We start from the raw sequence: 17,409 nt of genomic DNA on the forward strand, positions 1-17,409 counted from the left end.
AACTACAGTTATTATATTTTGCCAAAATACCACATCTTTCCATTTCGCGGAGTACATTTACTGAAAATAGATGGAATGGCTGCAGCGGGCGCGCAAGACGAAAAGGGACCGTCGGCAAACTGCGGAATCCATTTAAAAACGTAAACCATGCACATAGATGAGCAGCGAGCTAGTGATACTTATAAAGACTCAAAACATAACGTACAACAAACGGGAGGTACACACCTATATCCAACCTTAACAACATAATCAATTATTTATTTATACATATGAATATTTAGTTTTAAGCAATGTACACATTGTAAACATATACATGTAGTGCATTTATAGCAAATAAACTGTTACTGTGAAGCATCCATATTACTTACAAATAATTAAAAACAAATTGTGGTTCAGAAATATACCTTACCAAAATACTGCAAATTGTATTTCGTAAAAAAGGGCCTCTGTTCAATTTTAAAAAAAAATCTTAATAAAAATAACTGATAGTCTCATTCATATGGCATACAGATCTAAGATCAGTTGTAGTCCACAGAGACACATCTGACCAACATACTACAGTTTTCCGTTTTTTAAATATGTCTTTGTTAAATTTTGATTAATTTTTTAAAGTTACAAATCGCTACTGTGAGGTAACCTTATGATGTAGGGATCTAAAATCGATTGTAGTCTACAGAGACACGCCAGACCAACACACTACAACCTTTAGTTTCTTTAAATATATTTTTGTCAAATTTTGATTTTTTTTTTTAAAGTAACAAATAGCTACTGTGAGACATCCGTGTAACATACGGATCTAAAATCAGTTGTAGTCTACAGAGACACGTGTGGCCAACATACTATGACCTTTGGTTTCTTAAAATATGTCATCATTAAGTTTTTAGAACATTTTTAAAATTACAAACCACTACTGTGAGGTATCCATATGATATATGGATCTAAAACTGGTTGTAGTCTACAGAGACATGTCTGACCAACATACTACAACCTTTAGTTTTTTAATATGTCAATGAATCAATCAATTTAAGAAATTTAAAAATCAAGAAATAAAAAAATAGATATTGCTTTATTTATATATTTTCACAAATACATTAAACATTTTTAAAATAGTTCAAATGATTAATTTAATTGAACCCTTGGACATAACCATTCTCGTGAACAGGATGGAGTGAAATCACTGATGTAATTAAGAAATATGAGCATCTGCAATATATACAAATTATTATTTAGCAATTAATTATAAGGTGTATCAACATTTTAATGCTAAAATTAATTTTAGCTTTGCAGTGTATTGAAAAACGTTCCGCTATATTTGAAAATGCTGGATGTGGCTCTGTCCCAGAAGTAGTTTCAGAACCTGTCAGTCCAAAATCAGTGACTAGTGGAGTTTCAATGTAAATGCCTTCTAAGACACTGTACCACAATCAGAAGCAAAAACAAAACTAAACCACATTTTTTGAGAAGGGTATCTCTGCAGGCCGGAGGCAGCTCCAAGTGAGCGCGGAAGAACATTTTAAGCACGACTCAAGCACATCACTGGCTTCGAGATATGTAGTTGGCATAAATGCTCTGGAGATGACCCAGAGGCTAAAGAACACTTTTTATTTGTTTTTGGAAACAGGGCTGATATGGAGCTGTTTCTAAAAGCTTGTGTTGATGAGCAGGGTCTCAGGGTCAATGCGATGTTTGAGGTTACGCCATTCCCCTCACCCCAGAATTTTTAAGGCATGTAAACTGGACTGTAGAGCCCTCACCTCAATTCTTAAGGCACAGATACTAGACTGCAGGGCACCTTGTACACCAGAGTTCAGACAGTGTGTATAGTTTGATAATTTTAGAAACCTAGGCTGTCTGGTTACCTGTGATGTCCTACTTTGTGTAAAATGCCGTGCACAAAATAGGTATCCTAGTTATTTTCTTTCTTCTAACAAAGTTCTATAACTAATGCAGCTCAGATTGCTCTGTTTGAGCATTGTTTGGAAGTTTAAGAGAATGTCAGTGAGTTCTTTGGGACATTGTGTTAGATTATTGTGTATTTTGTAGAACAGCTGTATGTCGGTGACCATGTAATAACTGTTTTGTTTTCAGTATTAATATTGTACCTTGTAAACATTGAGTACATTATATGGAGTACATTTTCAGCATTATGTGATTTACAGACTTGTTTGTGGTTGGATTAATATCTGAAATTCTTGCAATAAATAAAGAGAATAACCATTTAACTGAGACCACGTGTACTGAGAATGATAATGTTTGCTCACATAGAGGCTACTACTCACTTCCTAACAAGAGACAGGACAGTAAATATGGGTTCACTGAAACCTAATATTTTAAACTATAACTAGTAGATGGTACCTAGTTCTGTTGGAGATAAACTATGCCCTTTTTTCAAATCACAAAGGCTGCTTTTCCTATATTCGCCTTCCCACAAAACATAGATTGCCCACTTGCTGGTTTCCGCCCACTTGCTGCGTACGCCCCTCCCACTTGCAGGCCTTCGGCCTGCAGAGATATGTAGTTGCATTTTTTGGAAAGATCCAAAAAAAAAAAACAACAACAAAAGATATGGCTGGAAAAATGAAAACAAATACAGTATCAAATAAACCCTAAGAGCAATAAACATTTATTTGAAAAAATATTTTTCTGTTTTGCATTCACTACATATAATTTCTGCTCTTGATTCTAAGAATTTTGCTTGCAGATTTATTTTTACTTTTGTAGAACTTTTAATACAAAACTCACTTCATACTATTTTATGTAAAATAAAGATTTATATTAATTCAAATCTACCTGTTGCTACACAACTGCCTTAATGATTTTACATCTGTAGAATCAGAAACTACCAGATTTTGTATTGCCATAAGTGTCATTGAATCTCGACACATAGTAGTCCAAAGTCTTCAATGGGGGGTATTTTTCCGACCCATCGCAACAAGTGATGATAGAATCGTCATCTGGCTGCATAAAGAAGGCCAAACTCTGCCGTTCTCTTTTGTCACCAGGAGGGGGCAGCAACACCCTATGGGTCTGATAGAGTACATGGAAAACGAGTCATATTTACTGTAAGAAAAAATATATATTTTCTTTAAATTTGTGTTTAAGTAATGTGTTGGCTTGCTTTATCGATATTTACAGCAGATACAAACACGTCGCTGGTCCACCTCTGCATCAGGTCTGAAATGTTAACCACAATAGTTCCTGGAATGCTTGGGGCATCAATAAACTTCCCTTTACGGTTGCGGATCTAAAAGGAACAAAAACAAACAAAAAAATATATATAAATGTTAGGTCACGTATGGGGGGCTAGTTAATACATTAGCAGGAAAGTACCCACAAGATAATAAAACATGCTTTTATTGACATTGCACAACGTGAAATTAAAATGGGAGGTTGGACGACTATTGACATGCAGACTGACCAATAAAAATGTTTACAGAGGAGGTTATCGACCAATAACGGTAGCTCTACAGTCACACCGTCCAATCAGAAGATTTTAGGCTACTTCACCACGCCCCCTTCTCACTCAGGTGAACCAATCGGAGTAGGTGAGGGCGGGACTAGATTGTGAACGAAACTTCTCGAAGTTCTATGTAAGCTCTAGAAAAATTTCACGTTTGTGAAATTCCGCCCGGACATTTTTTAAGTCTAAAAAAGAGGCCATGTCCGGGTAAAAGAGGACGACTGGTCACCCTAATGTTACTTAAGCATTTCCATTTTTCGGTTAATATTTGTTTAACTCCACTACATTTTACAGTAAAATATCTTTAATATTTATTGTAGCATGTGTGTACATAACTCCCTAACTCCCAGTTCTTTGTGCTGCGTCTATAGCCGTTTTCACACATGCGCAGTAAACGAGGAATGTTCTAGATTTTACCTGGAAAAGCTGTATGTGTGAATACCAATGTCTGTAACACTTATAAGGAGTATTACCCCTGGCACACAGTCTGAATAATGTCCGAGTAGTAGCTAGTTTGCCTGCTGACCACATTTGTGGACGAGGCTGAATTTGTGAAATGCGAAAGGAAAATCTCAAAATCCAAAAACCCGTAAGAGGAAATGAACAAAATTACATCATGGAAACTGGCGAGTGACTTGATCCACAAATGCAGATTCAACACTTTATAAATATATATTTAAATTTGAGACTCTGACTTTACAAATATATGCAATGTAAATTTAAATAAATGTATTTATTTTCGCATAAAATCATGACAATCCTTCATTTCACCCGCCTCAATTTTTCTGCCGGTTGAGGAGATACAAAGAGGGAACTTCCAGTCATAACATTAGCCGTGGGAGATGTGACGCTAACCTGATTAGCTAATCAAAATGCAGTTTATTTTTTGGCCTGTACGGAAACTTTAGCAAATGGTGTATTTAATATATTACTAATTGCTGGTTCTGATCCTCTGCTTTCTCACCTGCAGGCCACCCTCGTGACTCTGGAAGAGGAGAGTGATACTGCCATAGTCCGAGTGCTCCCCACAGCGGAGCTGACCTTCTTTCACACTCGTGCTCTTCACTGGAGCGTAGTACAGACTACGCAGGGTAGATTCATTCTCCGGACCTTATCAACACAAACAAAGTTTACTCAATCTGATAAAACAGATTTTATACTGATAGCCATCTGAATTTCACTTTAGAAAGAACTACGAGTGTAACAACTACAAAACAGTACAGAAAAAAATTAAAGAGTCTTTTATGTTTATTGGTTAAAGTCATACGAGGTAAACTTCATATGAACCATAAAACACAGATATAATTCCTGCTTAACTCTAGACACAGCAGAGAATTGCCCAAATTTCACTTGTGATATTTCAGTTTTGGTGTGATGAAAATAGAGACCTGATATAAAAGTTTGTGCTTCATGTTTCTGTTTTCTAAAGGTCCTTTGTTCTCATTTGTTACTTTTCTGCTGAGATTTACAAATATAAATTTACTTGCTGCACTAGATCTTTGTAGGTTAAAAATGTTCAATTCTGAAATCAAAATTTCAATATTCTGTATCTTGACAAACTCAAGTCCCATCCTGAGTCAGCATTATCTCCAATCACTGCACTGTTCAGAGCTGCCAGACATGACCCCAGCATGACCCCATTTATAGACTCTAATGACTACCTCTTGAACCCCAAGCCTCATTCTCTATCATCTCTATATAGCTTATGTATTCATATTTAAACTTCACATGACAGATTTCATTATTTCAGAGACCATCAATCACCACTGACCCTAGAGTCCAGTGTTACCCAAATGAAGACTGGTTCCCCTTTTCAGTTTTGGCCGTATCAACTTTAGTCTTCATTCTGGGACTTTATTTCCTGTACTCTTGAGACACTGGTGCCTTTAGCTAGATGATTAGGTTTGTAGATCTGAATCTTTGTAAAGCTACCTTAGAGCTTCAGGGCAAAAAAGTTTTATAGAAATTCAGAACTGAAAGAAAATAGCTGCAAAGAGCTTGTGAATATTTACATAATGAAGCAGCCATTAGTGACACAGGGGCTTTGAAAAATCAGATACTGTGCTGTATCTAAACTGGCCAACCCATAAGAGAGAACTGTATTGTGAAGCATCTTCATCATGAGTTGCACTTAAAAACAATGAAACAGTGAATTACACCCTGTGAAGCAGTTCCTAAAGGTGAGTGAGAGACAGTTACAAGCCTGTTCCATGAGATACGTCACATCTTAGAATGTAATTATACTAAATCACATTCATGATAGTGTTTGCTATTTTTTGGAGTTAGAAGTTATTTGTAGCTCAGTTTAATCACTGAACTTACTTCCAATGTGTCTGTGTTCTTTGAGAAAGATGTCCACCTCTATGCCGAGGCTGAGAGCCATTACTCTGAGCACCCTCCATGAAAGCTCTTTACATCTCAAAAAGAAGGACACATGGACATCTCGAAACTCACCAACACCTTCTGAGGGCCACTCCTAGACAAGATGATGATAAAGTGTCAAAGCATTCTAGTCAACAAATGCACTTTCTTAAAGTCACTTAAATAATATTATAATATTAACAATATAATTTATAATTAACATTATAATAGTCATATACTGTTAATAATCTCCCAAAATTCAAAAGGCTGCATCTTTTTCTCTGCACTGCTGCAGAGATATTCACCACCACACAGAGATCATAGTCAGAGGAGCGCAGGAAAGTGAGTGGACAATGGATTAAAGCAGTGACAGTGCTGTGTTACTGTAGTCATTACAATATCTGGGAGCAGGGAAGTGATGTTAAAAGCCTCCTTCAAGTCCCCTGGACGGCGAGGATTCAAACTGTGGAAAAGGAAGTGATAGTGTTTACACCATCTTCAATAACTCTTTCAGCACGTGGACCCATATTCAATGCAGTGTTATAGAGGGGATACCTTTCTCTCTCCTGTGAGACCCAGCCGTGGTTCATGCTGGGGTAGTTTCCGCGGCTGAAGGGTTTTTTCTTTTCTTCGGGAAGAAGGAAGAACTTCTTTGAGCTGGTCATCACACGCTCCACCTGAAAATCACAGAGGGGTTCACATGGATTTACAGCCGTGAAACTGGTGCAGGTGCTTTCAGAAGGGTCAGATAAATCGACCAACCGAACACACACACACCTCCCTCTCTTCTATCCCCGTGTTCTTCAGATAAACAAAGCCCACTTCTGTGAAGGCAGTTTTCAGTTCTTCTGCGAGCTGCTGCAGGTCTTCGTCGGCTACGTCTTCGACACCGAGACGGAACACGTTAAAATCAATGACCGGTAACGCGTCCATTTTCTTAACGGTCTGTGCGGACGTTAGTCAGGATGAAGTTACCGCGCTTTTTACAGGCGAAGGTCCGCTTAATTCTCCTCTGTTTGTCTCCCGTGGGTGGTGGGTTCAAGGCCGCTCGTCAGTAACATGCCCCAACTTCGGACAAGATAAGACACAGCCAAAACTACTGGCGTGTGCGTTATTTGTGCAACGACGTGTCATATAAAATAGGAAGCTAAACTTTTGATACCAAATACTGAGAAAAGGAAGGAAATGTCCAGAAACTGAACAGAAAGTAGAACAAATCCTCCAGATTTTTCAACAATGACAGTTTTGTGCAAACAGTATTGCAGTAGTATTGCAGTCCTCAAACTGAATTGGACCTGTCTGTGTGCTGTCTCAGGAGTCAGTGCTTTAAGGCACCATTTTGAAATGATGGTGGTAGCAGGTAGTGTTGCAGTCACACAGCTCCAGGAATCTTGAGTCCTGCTCTGGGTGACTGTGAGGAGTTTGGTGTGTTTTCCCTGTGTCTATGTGGGATTTTTCCAGGTGCTCCGGTTTTCTCCCACAGTTTAAAAACACACATTGGTAGGTGGATTAGCAACTTAAAAGTGTCCATATGTTTGAGAGTGTGTGTGTGTGTGTGTCACCCTGTGAAGGATTGGAGCCCCCCTCCAGGGTGTGTTCTTGCCTTGCGTCCAATGATTCTGGGTAGGCTCCGGACCCACAGTGACCCTGAACTGGATAAGCGCTTACAGAGAGTTAATTTGTTATTATTTTTAAGTTAGATTGGTAAATAATTGTAATTGTTATAATAATGTTACTTTTCAGCATAATCATTGTATATCAGGCATACTCATTATTATATTTCATAGTTGTTGGAAATATTTGTATTAGTTTGTTTTCCAGAATAAAAATCTCTGTGAATATAAAATCTGTTTGAGGAGATTATAAATGAGTTAGGTTTCATGTTTCCTGACCGCCAGGGCATTACAACAAGTGGATAACTGCAGACTGAATACAGAATCTGAATACCAATCAGTCATGTATGACAAGCTCGACTCTCACTCAGAACGCCCTCATTCTCTTCTCTCTTCTGGCAGAGCGATTGTGCATCCTGGTAATTTACAGTTGTAGCTATGAAATTTTGTCACCCATGGGCTATCGGAAGACCATCTGCATGTTCTGGTGCGGTCAGACAATTTGTCCAGTGAGTACCAAGTGAATCTCTTCAGTGGCTGCCAGGTGCTGTTGGGAGTGTGCTTACACCAGATTTCTTTCTCTGAGAGCTACTCACCTGCCTGGTGTGTCCAACGTGATGGCAGATGCCCTCTCGCGCCAGACACTGAACACGGGCCACTGGCAGCTTCATCCGGTTGTGGTCAGAATGATTTGGGGGATGTTTGGGAAAGCGAAGGTGGACTAGTTACTAGTTTGCATTAAAAGAAACAACGTTAGCTCATGATTGGCCCAAAGGACTGCTATATGCCTTCCTACCCTTTCCCCTTATTCCAGCCCTCCTGGACCGAGTCCGGAAGAAGAGATGCAGACTCTTGTTGGTGGCCCTTCTGATATTCCAGTTACAATTCCCTCCATGGGAGCTTCCCTATCAAAGAGACCTTCTCTCACAGTTAAAGGGACAAGTTTGGCACTCTCGGACAGAATTTATCTAGCTGTGGGTGTGGCCCTTAGGGCCGTTTCCAAGTTAAATCAGTGGACTCTGGAGGTTAGATCCACAATTTGCTGGTTGATGGAAGGTATTTGAGGACTGGTGTGCAAATCAGAAATCTGCCCCAAACATTGAGATCACCAGCGTAGGATCTTCCGTTGGTGTTAGAGTTTCTTTGTGGTCCTCCTTTGAACCAGCAGAAGAAGCCACTCTGAGATGGTTGTCCTTAAATACTGCACTCCTGCTTGCTGTGGCTAGAGAGGGATGTCTGTGAACTTTCTCTCAGCCCTTTAGTGTCCAATGTGATTTGGACGACTCCTCAATGACATTGCTGACTAACCCAGCCTTCCTGCCCAAGGTGTTGTCTCTGGAATTTATAAATCAGTCTATTGATTCGGTTGCATACACTGAGCAGTCTGATCCCAGAAGACATAGTCTGTGCCGTTCAAGCGCTGAGACACTACGTTACTGCTACAGCAGAGATGCGCAAGACTGATCAGCTGTTTGTGTGTTTCTCCGAGGCTAAGTTGGGCTTGCTGCTTTCATAGCAGCGGCTCTCACACTGGCTTTTTGGAGGATGGCTTACAAGGATGTCAACCGTACCATGCCTGCACTGGCCATAGCTCACTCTGTTAGGAGTGTCACAGCGTCCTGGGCTGCCCTTTAAGGTGTTTCTCCCTGTACTTTCTCCAGGTTCTACAGTTTTAATGTAGCTGCTTATACTGGCTTGGCGAAAGCCATTCTGTCCACAGCACGGACTGTAGTTGAGCACTCCTCGTGACTCAGTGGACATGTGTCATCCACTTGTTGTACCGCCCTGGCGGTCAGGAGATATAAAACAGATTACAAAATCTACTTCCCTTTATCTATCTAAATATACATCTGCTGACTTCAGCACATAGCAGAGTCCACAGTCCAGTATTGAGACCCTCTATGAAAGACAAGTCCAGTGCTTCTGGTTAAAACTGCCCGCTGTGGGAGAGATCAATAAATAGAATTAAACAAGAAATCCTTCATAAAAAAAAAAGAAACAAAGAATAATCTGGATCAAATGGCCTGTAAACCCTTCAATACGACTTTAACACTCTGTTTTCACTTGACTTTAACACCTTTGAAATTTAAAAGAACGTATAAAAGAAGTATTTTCTTTACCTTAAAATTACATCTTTAAAAATGAGTGATATCCCACTGAGCTGTAACAGGGAGAATAGTGTCTCATTCATTGCTACTCGGGACTTCTTGCACTGCAGAAACTGCCCTATGTAACTTACAGGGGCTTTTTTGAGTCTAGCCCTGCAGCTGGGGTCTAACTGTCACTGTAGTAAATTTGGCTCGGCTATTTCTTTCCAGAATTACGTTTTTAGGATTGTTTGTTTAAATGTATATGCCAAGTTATATTTTTCAATGCAGTTACTACATATTGTCAGTTATTCCCACACAATAGCTTTTAGAGCCAACAGATTTACTGAGTTTAAACATCATCTAATTAACTCATGAGTTCATTCATTTATTGTGTTACCCTTATGCAGTTCAGTGTCTGCTCTGGTGTGGAAGCAAATCTGTCTCATCAGAAATATTACCACCTTTGAATTTGAAGCACTGAATTTTTTTTGCAATGAAATTATGCATCTGAATATAATTGCTCTTGAATTGAACTCGTGAATTTTCAAGAACACGTTTTCACTGTGCCCCCTCCAGGGTGTATTCCCCGCCTTGCGCCCAATGATTCCAGGTAGGCTCTGGACCCACCACGGCCCTGAATTGGATAAGGGTTACAGATAATGAATGGATGGATGGATAATGAATGAATGAATGAAGTTTTCACTGTTATTATTCAACATTAATAAATTCAGATAAAAAAAATTCAAGCTCAAAAAAATTCAAACAATTTATTAAGTTGCTCAAATTCGATAGACCAAATTCACATACCAAAATACGAGTTACAGAAAATTCAGATACACATCCGGGTCACCAAGGATGAGTAATCGATTCATTTGGATTTTCTTTCACCTTAAATGCTGCAGTAGTTGCATTCTGTCGAACACAATACGAACACAACTTCCATACCGTGGAAAAACCATACTGTATCAAAGTGTCTCAAAAATCTGAAAGACTCACTAAGACAGTCACCTGGAGGAAACCCACGCAGACACAGGAAGAACACACCACACTCCTCACAGACAGTCACCCGGAGGAAACCCACGCAGACACAGGGAGAACACACCACACTCCTCACGGACAGTCACCCGGAGGAAACCCACGCAGACACAGGGAGAACACACCAACTCCTCACACACAGTCACCCGGAGCGGGACTCAAACCCACAACCTCTAGGTCCCTGGAGCTGTGTGACACTACCTGCTGTGACGCCGTGCCGCCCATATAAATGCATGCATCTACAAAATAGAACAGCAAAACGTCCCCTCAAAAAAAAAAACCCTTAACTTTCAATAGAAATCAATGTAAAAAATGTATTCCAAACACTTTTGGAGTATTTCTATGGGTTGATTCATCATGAAATGTTTAAAAATAATTATGGACATCAGCTGTGTTCAAATTATGTAGTAAACTAAAAATCAACCAAAAAAAACTTTCTTTTTTTTTACTTTGAAGAGTGACAACAAAGTCTTTCAGAAGATCAGTGTGCATTCTAGGTGGACGGTAGATGATGAACAATAGAGCTGGACACTTGCTCTACAATTGTACAGACACATATTTAAATGTAAAATTCTCCCCTAATGATATCTGTATCTGTACTCTCAAGATCAAAGTCAAAACAATAATCTTCATTATTCACAGCTGTTAATTTAGTTCACTTTCTGGTGTGCAGAGGATGTACAAGCCAGCTGTTTAGAGCCAGCAGCCTGCTGAAATGTCCACATCCCTTCCTTACGGTTTGTATTGGTGATGAGATGAACATTTCAGAAAATCGAGGTAGTTATAATCTTCCTTCAAAGTTTTAAACTATCGTCTGTAATCGTTGCTAGATCCAATGCACACTATCAGTCTTTCCACAGCTGGAGGGTCTTGCAGTATGCGTGGGATGTGTGGTAAAAAAAATTGCTCTCTGCTAATATTTGGCTCTGATGACAGAATTCTAAGTCATGTGCCAAGAGGTTGCGCCACAATTGAGATCAATTCACAAGCAAACAGTTCATTATGATTCATTTGTACTCTGAAGTCAAACAGTTCTTATCAGATAAAATATATGAACTCTAGTATTTAATTAAATATTGAGCGGTTATTTGGTCTGTCTCACTGTGGAGGTTTTGCTCTGCTGAGATTTTTCAGGTGACGGGGACTGACTACGTTTATTGCCATAAGTGTCATTGAATCTCGACACAAAGTAGTCCAAAGTCTTCACTGGGGGGTATGTTTCCGATCCATCGCAACAAGTGATGATAGAATCGTCTTCTGGCTGCACAAAGAAGGCCAAACTCTGCCGTGTTCTTTTGTCACCAGGAGGGGGCAGCAAAACTCTATGGACCTGAGAAACATGAAAAAGAAGTCAGTTTTACTGTAGTGAACGCTTTTGTACATAATGTAAGTATTTTGTGGGCTTGTTTAATTAAGTTTTGAATGGATCGGGATATTTACAGCAGATACAAACACGTCGCTGGTCCATCTCTGCATCAGGTCTGCAATGTTAACCAAAACAGTTCCTGGAATGCTTGGGGCATCAATAAACTCCTTTTTACGGTTGCGGATCTAAAGGGAACAAAAAAAAACATCCACCCATTATCTGTAACTGCTTATACAATTCAGGGTCACGGTGGGTCCAGAGCCTACCTGCAATCATTGTGTGCAAGGCAGGAATACACCCTGGAGGGGGCGCCAGTCCTTCACAGGGCAACACAGACACACACACTCACACCTACAGACACTTTTGAGTCGCCAATCCACCTACCAACGTGTGTTTTTGGACCGTGGGAGGAAACCCACACGGACACAGGGAGAACACACCACACTCCTCACAGACAGTCACCCGGAGCGGGAATCGAACCCTGCTGCTCCACCGTGCCGCCCAATAAAACAAAACAAACTAAAATGTTAATTTTGTGAAATTACTGCACTGTGGGGGTCATATTCAGGGACAGTTAATGCATTAGCAGGAAAGTACCCACAAGATGATAAAACATGCTTTTATTGTCATTGTCCAACGTGAATTTAAAATTTGCCTCCACTAGGGGTAGGCGATATGGCCCTAGAATAATATCACAATATTTCAGGGTATTTTGGTGATAATGACATACTTGGCAATATGACACTTAATATACTTACACTTACACTTACACACTACTGCTTCTACTTTCAGACGTTTCGGTCTGGGTCGCCACAGCGGATTTATTTTTTTTAAATCTACCATACAAACTAAGTGTGTGCATATAAACACCAAACAAACAACTATACATAAAGTAACTTTATTAGTGGCTTGAGTGTCTTTATATCAAGTACCATCCCCCTAATTTTCCTGCTCTTTGAGGAGATCCAACTAGCAACTCTGCAGTCCCAAACCCACTTTTCTAACCATTAACTGTTAGAAAAAGCATGTAACCCTGACGTGATAAGCTAGTCACAATGCAGTTTCTCTGTCCTGTACGGAAGCTGTAGCAAATGGTGTGTTTATTATTAATTCTCACCTGCAGGCCTCCCTCTTTGCTCTGGAAGAGGAGAGTGATGCTGCCATAGTCCGAGTGCTCCCCACAACGAAGCTGATCTTCTTTCACATTCATACTCTCCACTGGAGGGTAGTACAGTACGCAGGGTAGTTCCATTCTCCGGACCTCATCAACACAAACAAGGTTTATTCGATCTGATCAGACACATTATACTGATAGCCATCTGGATTTCACATTGGAAAGAACTAAGTGTGTAACAACTACAACAGAAAAACTGAAAATATTTGTGATATTCGTGTGATGAAAATGGAGAACTGATACACAATTGTAGTAGAATATTATGACCACCTCCTTGTTTCTGCACTCTGTCCAATCACTGTTCACTGTTAGAGATCCATCTAGAAAGCCTAGTTCATAAGATTTGAATTACAATTCAAAAATTACAAAACAGGCTTTTAAACTTATTTATACACTTAATATATGAATGGCCGATATCACCAAGACGTGTGTGTGAAGTCAGAAGTGCTGGCCGACATGACCCCAGTGTGACTTTAACCCCTTCTGCTGTTCTTCTAGCTTCATGAACAGACTTTGCTTCATTGTTTTACATATATTTGCATGTGATTCTCTAATGAATACTATCAAGCCTCTTGAACCCCAAGCCTCATTCTCCATCATCTGTATATAGCTTATGTACTCATTTAAATTTCACATGACAGATTTCAATATTTCAGAGACCATCAATCACAATTGACCCTAGAGTCCAGTGTTACCCCTTTTCAGTTTTGGCCGTATCAACTTTAGTCTTCATTCTGGGACTTTATTTCCTGTACTCTTGAGACACTGGTGCCTTTAGCTAGATGATTAGGTTTGTAGATCTGAATCTTTGTAAAGCTACCTTAGAGCTTCAGGGCAAAAAAGTTTTATAGAAATTCAGAACTGAAAGAAAACAGCAGCAAAGAGCTTGTGAATATTTACATAATGAAGCAGCCATTAGTGACACAGGGGCTTTGAGAAATCAGATACTGTGCTGTATCTAAACTGGCCAACCCATAAGAGAGAACTGTATTGTGAAGCATCTTCATCATGAGTTGCACTTAAAAACAAGGACACAGTGAATTACACCCTGTGAAGCAGTTCCTAAAGGTGAGTGAGAGACAGTTACAAGCCTGTTCCATGAGATACGTCACATCTTAGAATGTAATTATACTAAATCACATTCATGATAGTGTTTGTAATCATGCACTTCATTGAACTTACTTCCATTGTGTTTGTGTTCTTTAAGAAAGACATCCTTCTCGATGCCGAGGCTAAGAGCCATAACTCTGAGCACCCTCAGTGAGAGCTCTTTACATCTCAAAAAGAAGGACACATGGACATCTCGAAACTCACCAACACCTTCTGAGGGCCACTCCTAGACAAGATTATAAAGAGTGAAAAGTGACACATTTGTCTAGTAGTTTGAGACTAATCTCTCTCCATATGACAAAGCATTCTAGTCAATGAATAAACTTTCTTAAAGCCACTTTTTAATTAAATATAGCTTTTTTTATGAATTGCACATTGTGTTCTACTTTTATTTACATTTTGCAGTGTCCCCACTCTTCTGAAAATTGGGTTTTTAATGTTAATAATCTCTCAAAAGACACAAGACTGCATCTTTTTCTCTGCGCTGCTGCAGAGATATTCACCACCCACACAGACCATAGTCAGAGGAGCGCAGGAAAGTGAGTGGACAGTGGATTAAAGCAGTGACAGTGCTGTGTTACTGTAGTCATTACAATATCTGGGAGCAGGGAAGTGATGTTAAAGGCCTCCTTCAAGTCCCCTGGACGGCGAGGATTCAAACTGTGGAAAAGAGAGAGGAGTAGGTCAGGCCACATTCAGAGAGTGCTCGTGGAATTTAATTCAGTGCAGTTTTGTTGAGGAGATACCTTTCTCTCTCCTGTGAGACCCAGCCGTGGTTCATGCTGCTGTAGCTTCCGCGGCTGAAGATTTTTTTATTTTCTTCTCGACATTGGAAGAACTTCATTGAGCTGGTCATCACACGCTCCACCTGAAAATCACAGAGGGGTTCATATGGTTTTACAGCCGTGAAACTGGTGCAGGTGCTTTCAGAAGGGTCAGATAAATCGACCAACCGAACACACACACACACACACACACACACACCTCCTGCTCTTCTATCCCCGTGTTCTTCAGATAAACAAAGCCCTCTTCTGTGAAGGCAGTTTTCAGTTCTTCTCCGAGCTGCTGCAGGTCTTTGTCGGCTACATCTTCGACACCGAGACGGAACACATCAAAATCAACGACCGGTAACTCGTTCATCTTCTTAACGGTCTGTGCGGACGTTAGTCAGGACGAAGTTACTGCGCCTTTTTTGTCCCGTGTATTTCCTGTCAGTGGAGGCCCAGCTTCTGACAGATAAATTACCGCCGAAAACAATAGTGACGTATTATAGTTATCGCTAGTATTTACACTCATTTGTAACACTCATATAATTATGCAATGAGGCCTCGTATAAAACGGGAAAGGAAGAAATAACAACGGTTCTGATCCATGTTTACAGCTGTCGCTACCAAGTTTGGCAAGTATGTCTCGCTGCAGCCTGTAGGAAGGCGGACATGGACATCCTACTCCGCCCACATCCTACTCCTCCCACATCCTACTCCACCCACATCCTACTCCTCCCACATCCTACTCCGCCCACATCCTACTCCTCCCACATCCTACTCCGCCCACATCCTACTCCTCCCACATCCTACTCCGCCCACATCCTACTCCTCCCACATCCTACTCCTCCCACATCCTACTCCTCCCACATCCAGCCTCGCCTTCAAAGCACTGTGTGGCACTTGAACGCAGACATATTTAGAGACACTGAGTAGCACATTAAATACGCATATAACGTCTTTTATTCATTATTATACTGTTCAGGTGCTTTTTTGTTTTTCCGTTGAGGGCATCTGTTAAAAAGATTATTTAACTTTTGTCATTGTTGTCAATGTTTGGCAGACTATTATTATGAATGGTAGGGTGAACGGAGGATATCGTTCAGGATTCATTCAAATATTGTTCTCCATTCAGTTAATATCTTGTCCCAAAAATCGTCAGTTTTGTTATTCGTGGTTATTCTCAGCCACAACGAGTGGTAATGTTATGCCAACTATGACATGATGGATTGTTATGTAGTGTATGTAGTGCCCAGCTGACTGCAAAACAATAATAAAATCCAGTGCTATTAAGTGTACAGTGCCTTGAAAAAATAAGCATCGCTGCCTGGTCATGAACATCTTCTCATTTTAAGAACACACAGATTTCTATAGGTGATGCTAGTTGTCTGCATACAATTTATTAGAAGCTTATACAATTTTCATATGTATTTACACGTCTGTGTTTTGAGGTTCAGACAAATAAGTATTCACAAATATTAGAGGTACCACTTATTTCATAATGACTAATAATTACTCCCTGTGAGTGGTTAGAGATGTCTAAGGGTAATTAGCCAGGCTGGGAAATAAAAGTAAAGACTAATAATGAGATAATGATTCTAATGACAATATTCCAAATGTCCAAGTGAAGAAAATGCTGCAGTAAAATATATAACACATGTTCAGATGTCCAGTTGTGCAGGACTGGTTTCAATAAGAAGAAAGAGAAACACATTACACAACTTAGCACTCCATTCACAACTCCCTATAGTCGCGGTTGCTTGAAATATAGTGAAATAGAATATCCTTATTGGCATTGGCATGTAGAACTCTAAAATGTGGTTAGGTCACAGGTGTGCAGTCTGTATTAAAGACAAGGAAAAACCGGCACAGTAGTTTTATTTTGTTTTATTTTCAAGCCTTTACAACATTATATATATATAAACATGAGGGTCGTAAGTGTTCTTGGCGGTTGTAACACTCTCTTACAGAGTTAAAGAAAGCTAACTGGCTAATTCTGCTTATATCCACCAAACACAGTCCATCAACACAACAGAAAAACAGACAAACCTAAACATACCAATACAATAAACCACTTTGGGTCATGAAAATGGTTATAACCTTCACCCTGGTAGCTTTTTTTGTGCCTTATCCACAATAAGACGTGCCTGGAGCAAACTGAAGCAGCCTTCTCCAGTAAAATCCATCTTGTCCGAGTGGGCGGGAGAAAGCAAATGAATGAGAAAATGGCGTTGTCCAATACAAATAACTGAGTCGCCAGAAAATGATTTTTGGTTTTTAGTAGTTAATGGAATATATTGAGTTCGGGTTAGTCAGGAAATTGTGTTGAAACAACACTTATATTATTTATGGTACCAAAACTCAATTAAACACCACATGAATATAAAAACTACAAAAATCATTCAATTACATTCTTTTATCTTAAAGCAGAGCACA

General features: G+C 39.7%; 2 protein-coding genes across 2 annotated transcripts; both read right to left on the minus strand.

Moving 5' to 3' along the window:
• Positions 1-1,138: 1,138 nt before the first annotated feature.
• On the minus strand, positions 1,139-6,901 carry LOC136709422 (uncharacterized). The gene is made up of 7 exons (XM_066684643.1): positions 6,599-6,901; positions 6,377-6,498; positions 6,218-6,284; positions 5,783-5,936; positions 4,425-4,570; positions 3,134-3,244; positions 1,139-3,027 (listed from the first exon to the last, which is right to left on the minus strand). Exons 1-7 carry the CDS (start codon positions 6,752-6,754, stop codon positions 2,833-2,835), a joined length of 951 nt encoding a protein of 316 aa, XP_066540740.1. The 5' UTR covers positions 6,755-6,901; the 3' UTR covers positions 1,139-2,832.
• Positions 6,902-11,643: 4,742 nt separating this feature from the next.
• LOC136709336 (uncharacterized) lies at positions 11,644-13,807 on the minus strand. The gene is made up of 3 exons (XM_066684480.1): positions 13,043-13,807; positions 12,000-12,110; positions 11,644-11,889 (listed from the first exon to the last, which is right to left on the minus strand). Exons 1-3 carry the CDS (start codon positions 13,175-13,177, stop codon positions 11,644-11,646), a joined length of 492 nt encoding a protein of 163 aa, XP_066540577.1. The 5' UTR covers positions 13,178-13,807.
• Positions 13,808-17,409: the final 3,602 nt, after the last annotated feature.

This window comes from Hoplias malabaricus, chromosome 11 (assembly GCF_029633855.1).
Source record: "Hoplias malabaricus isolate fHopMal1 chromosome 11, fHopMal1.hap1, whole genome shotgun sequence".
In the NCBI taxonomy this organism is placed as follows: domain Eukaryota; kingdom Metazoa; phylum Chordata; class Actinopteri; order Characiformes; family Erythrinidae; genus Hoplias; species Hoplias malabaricus.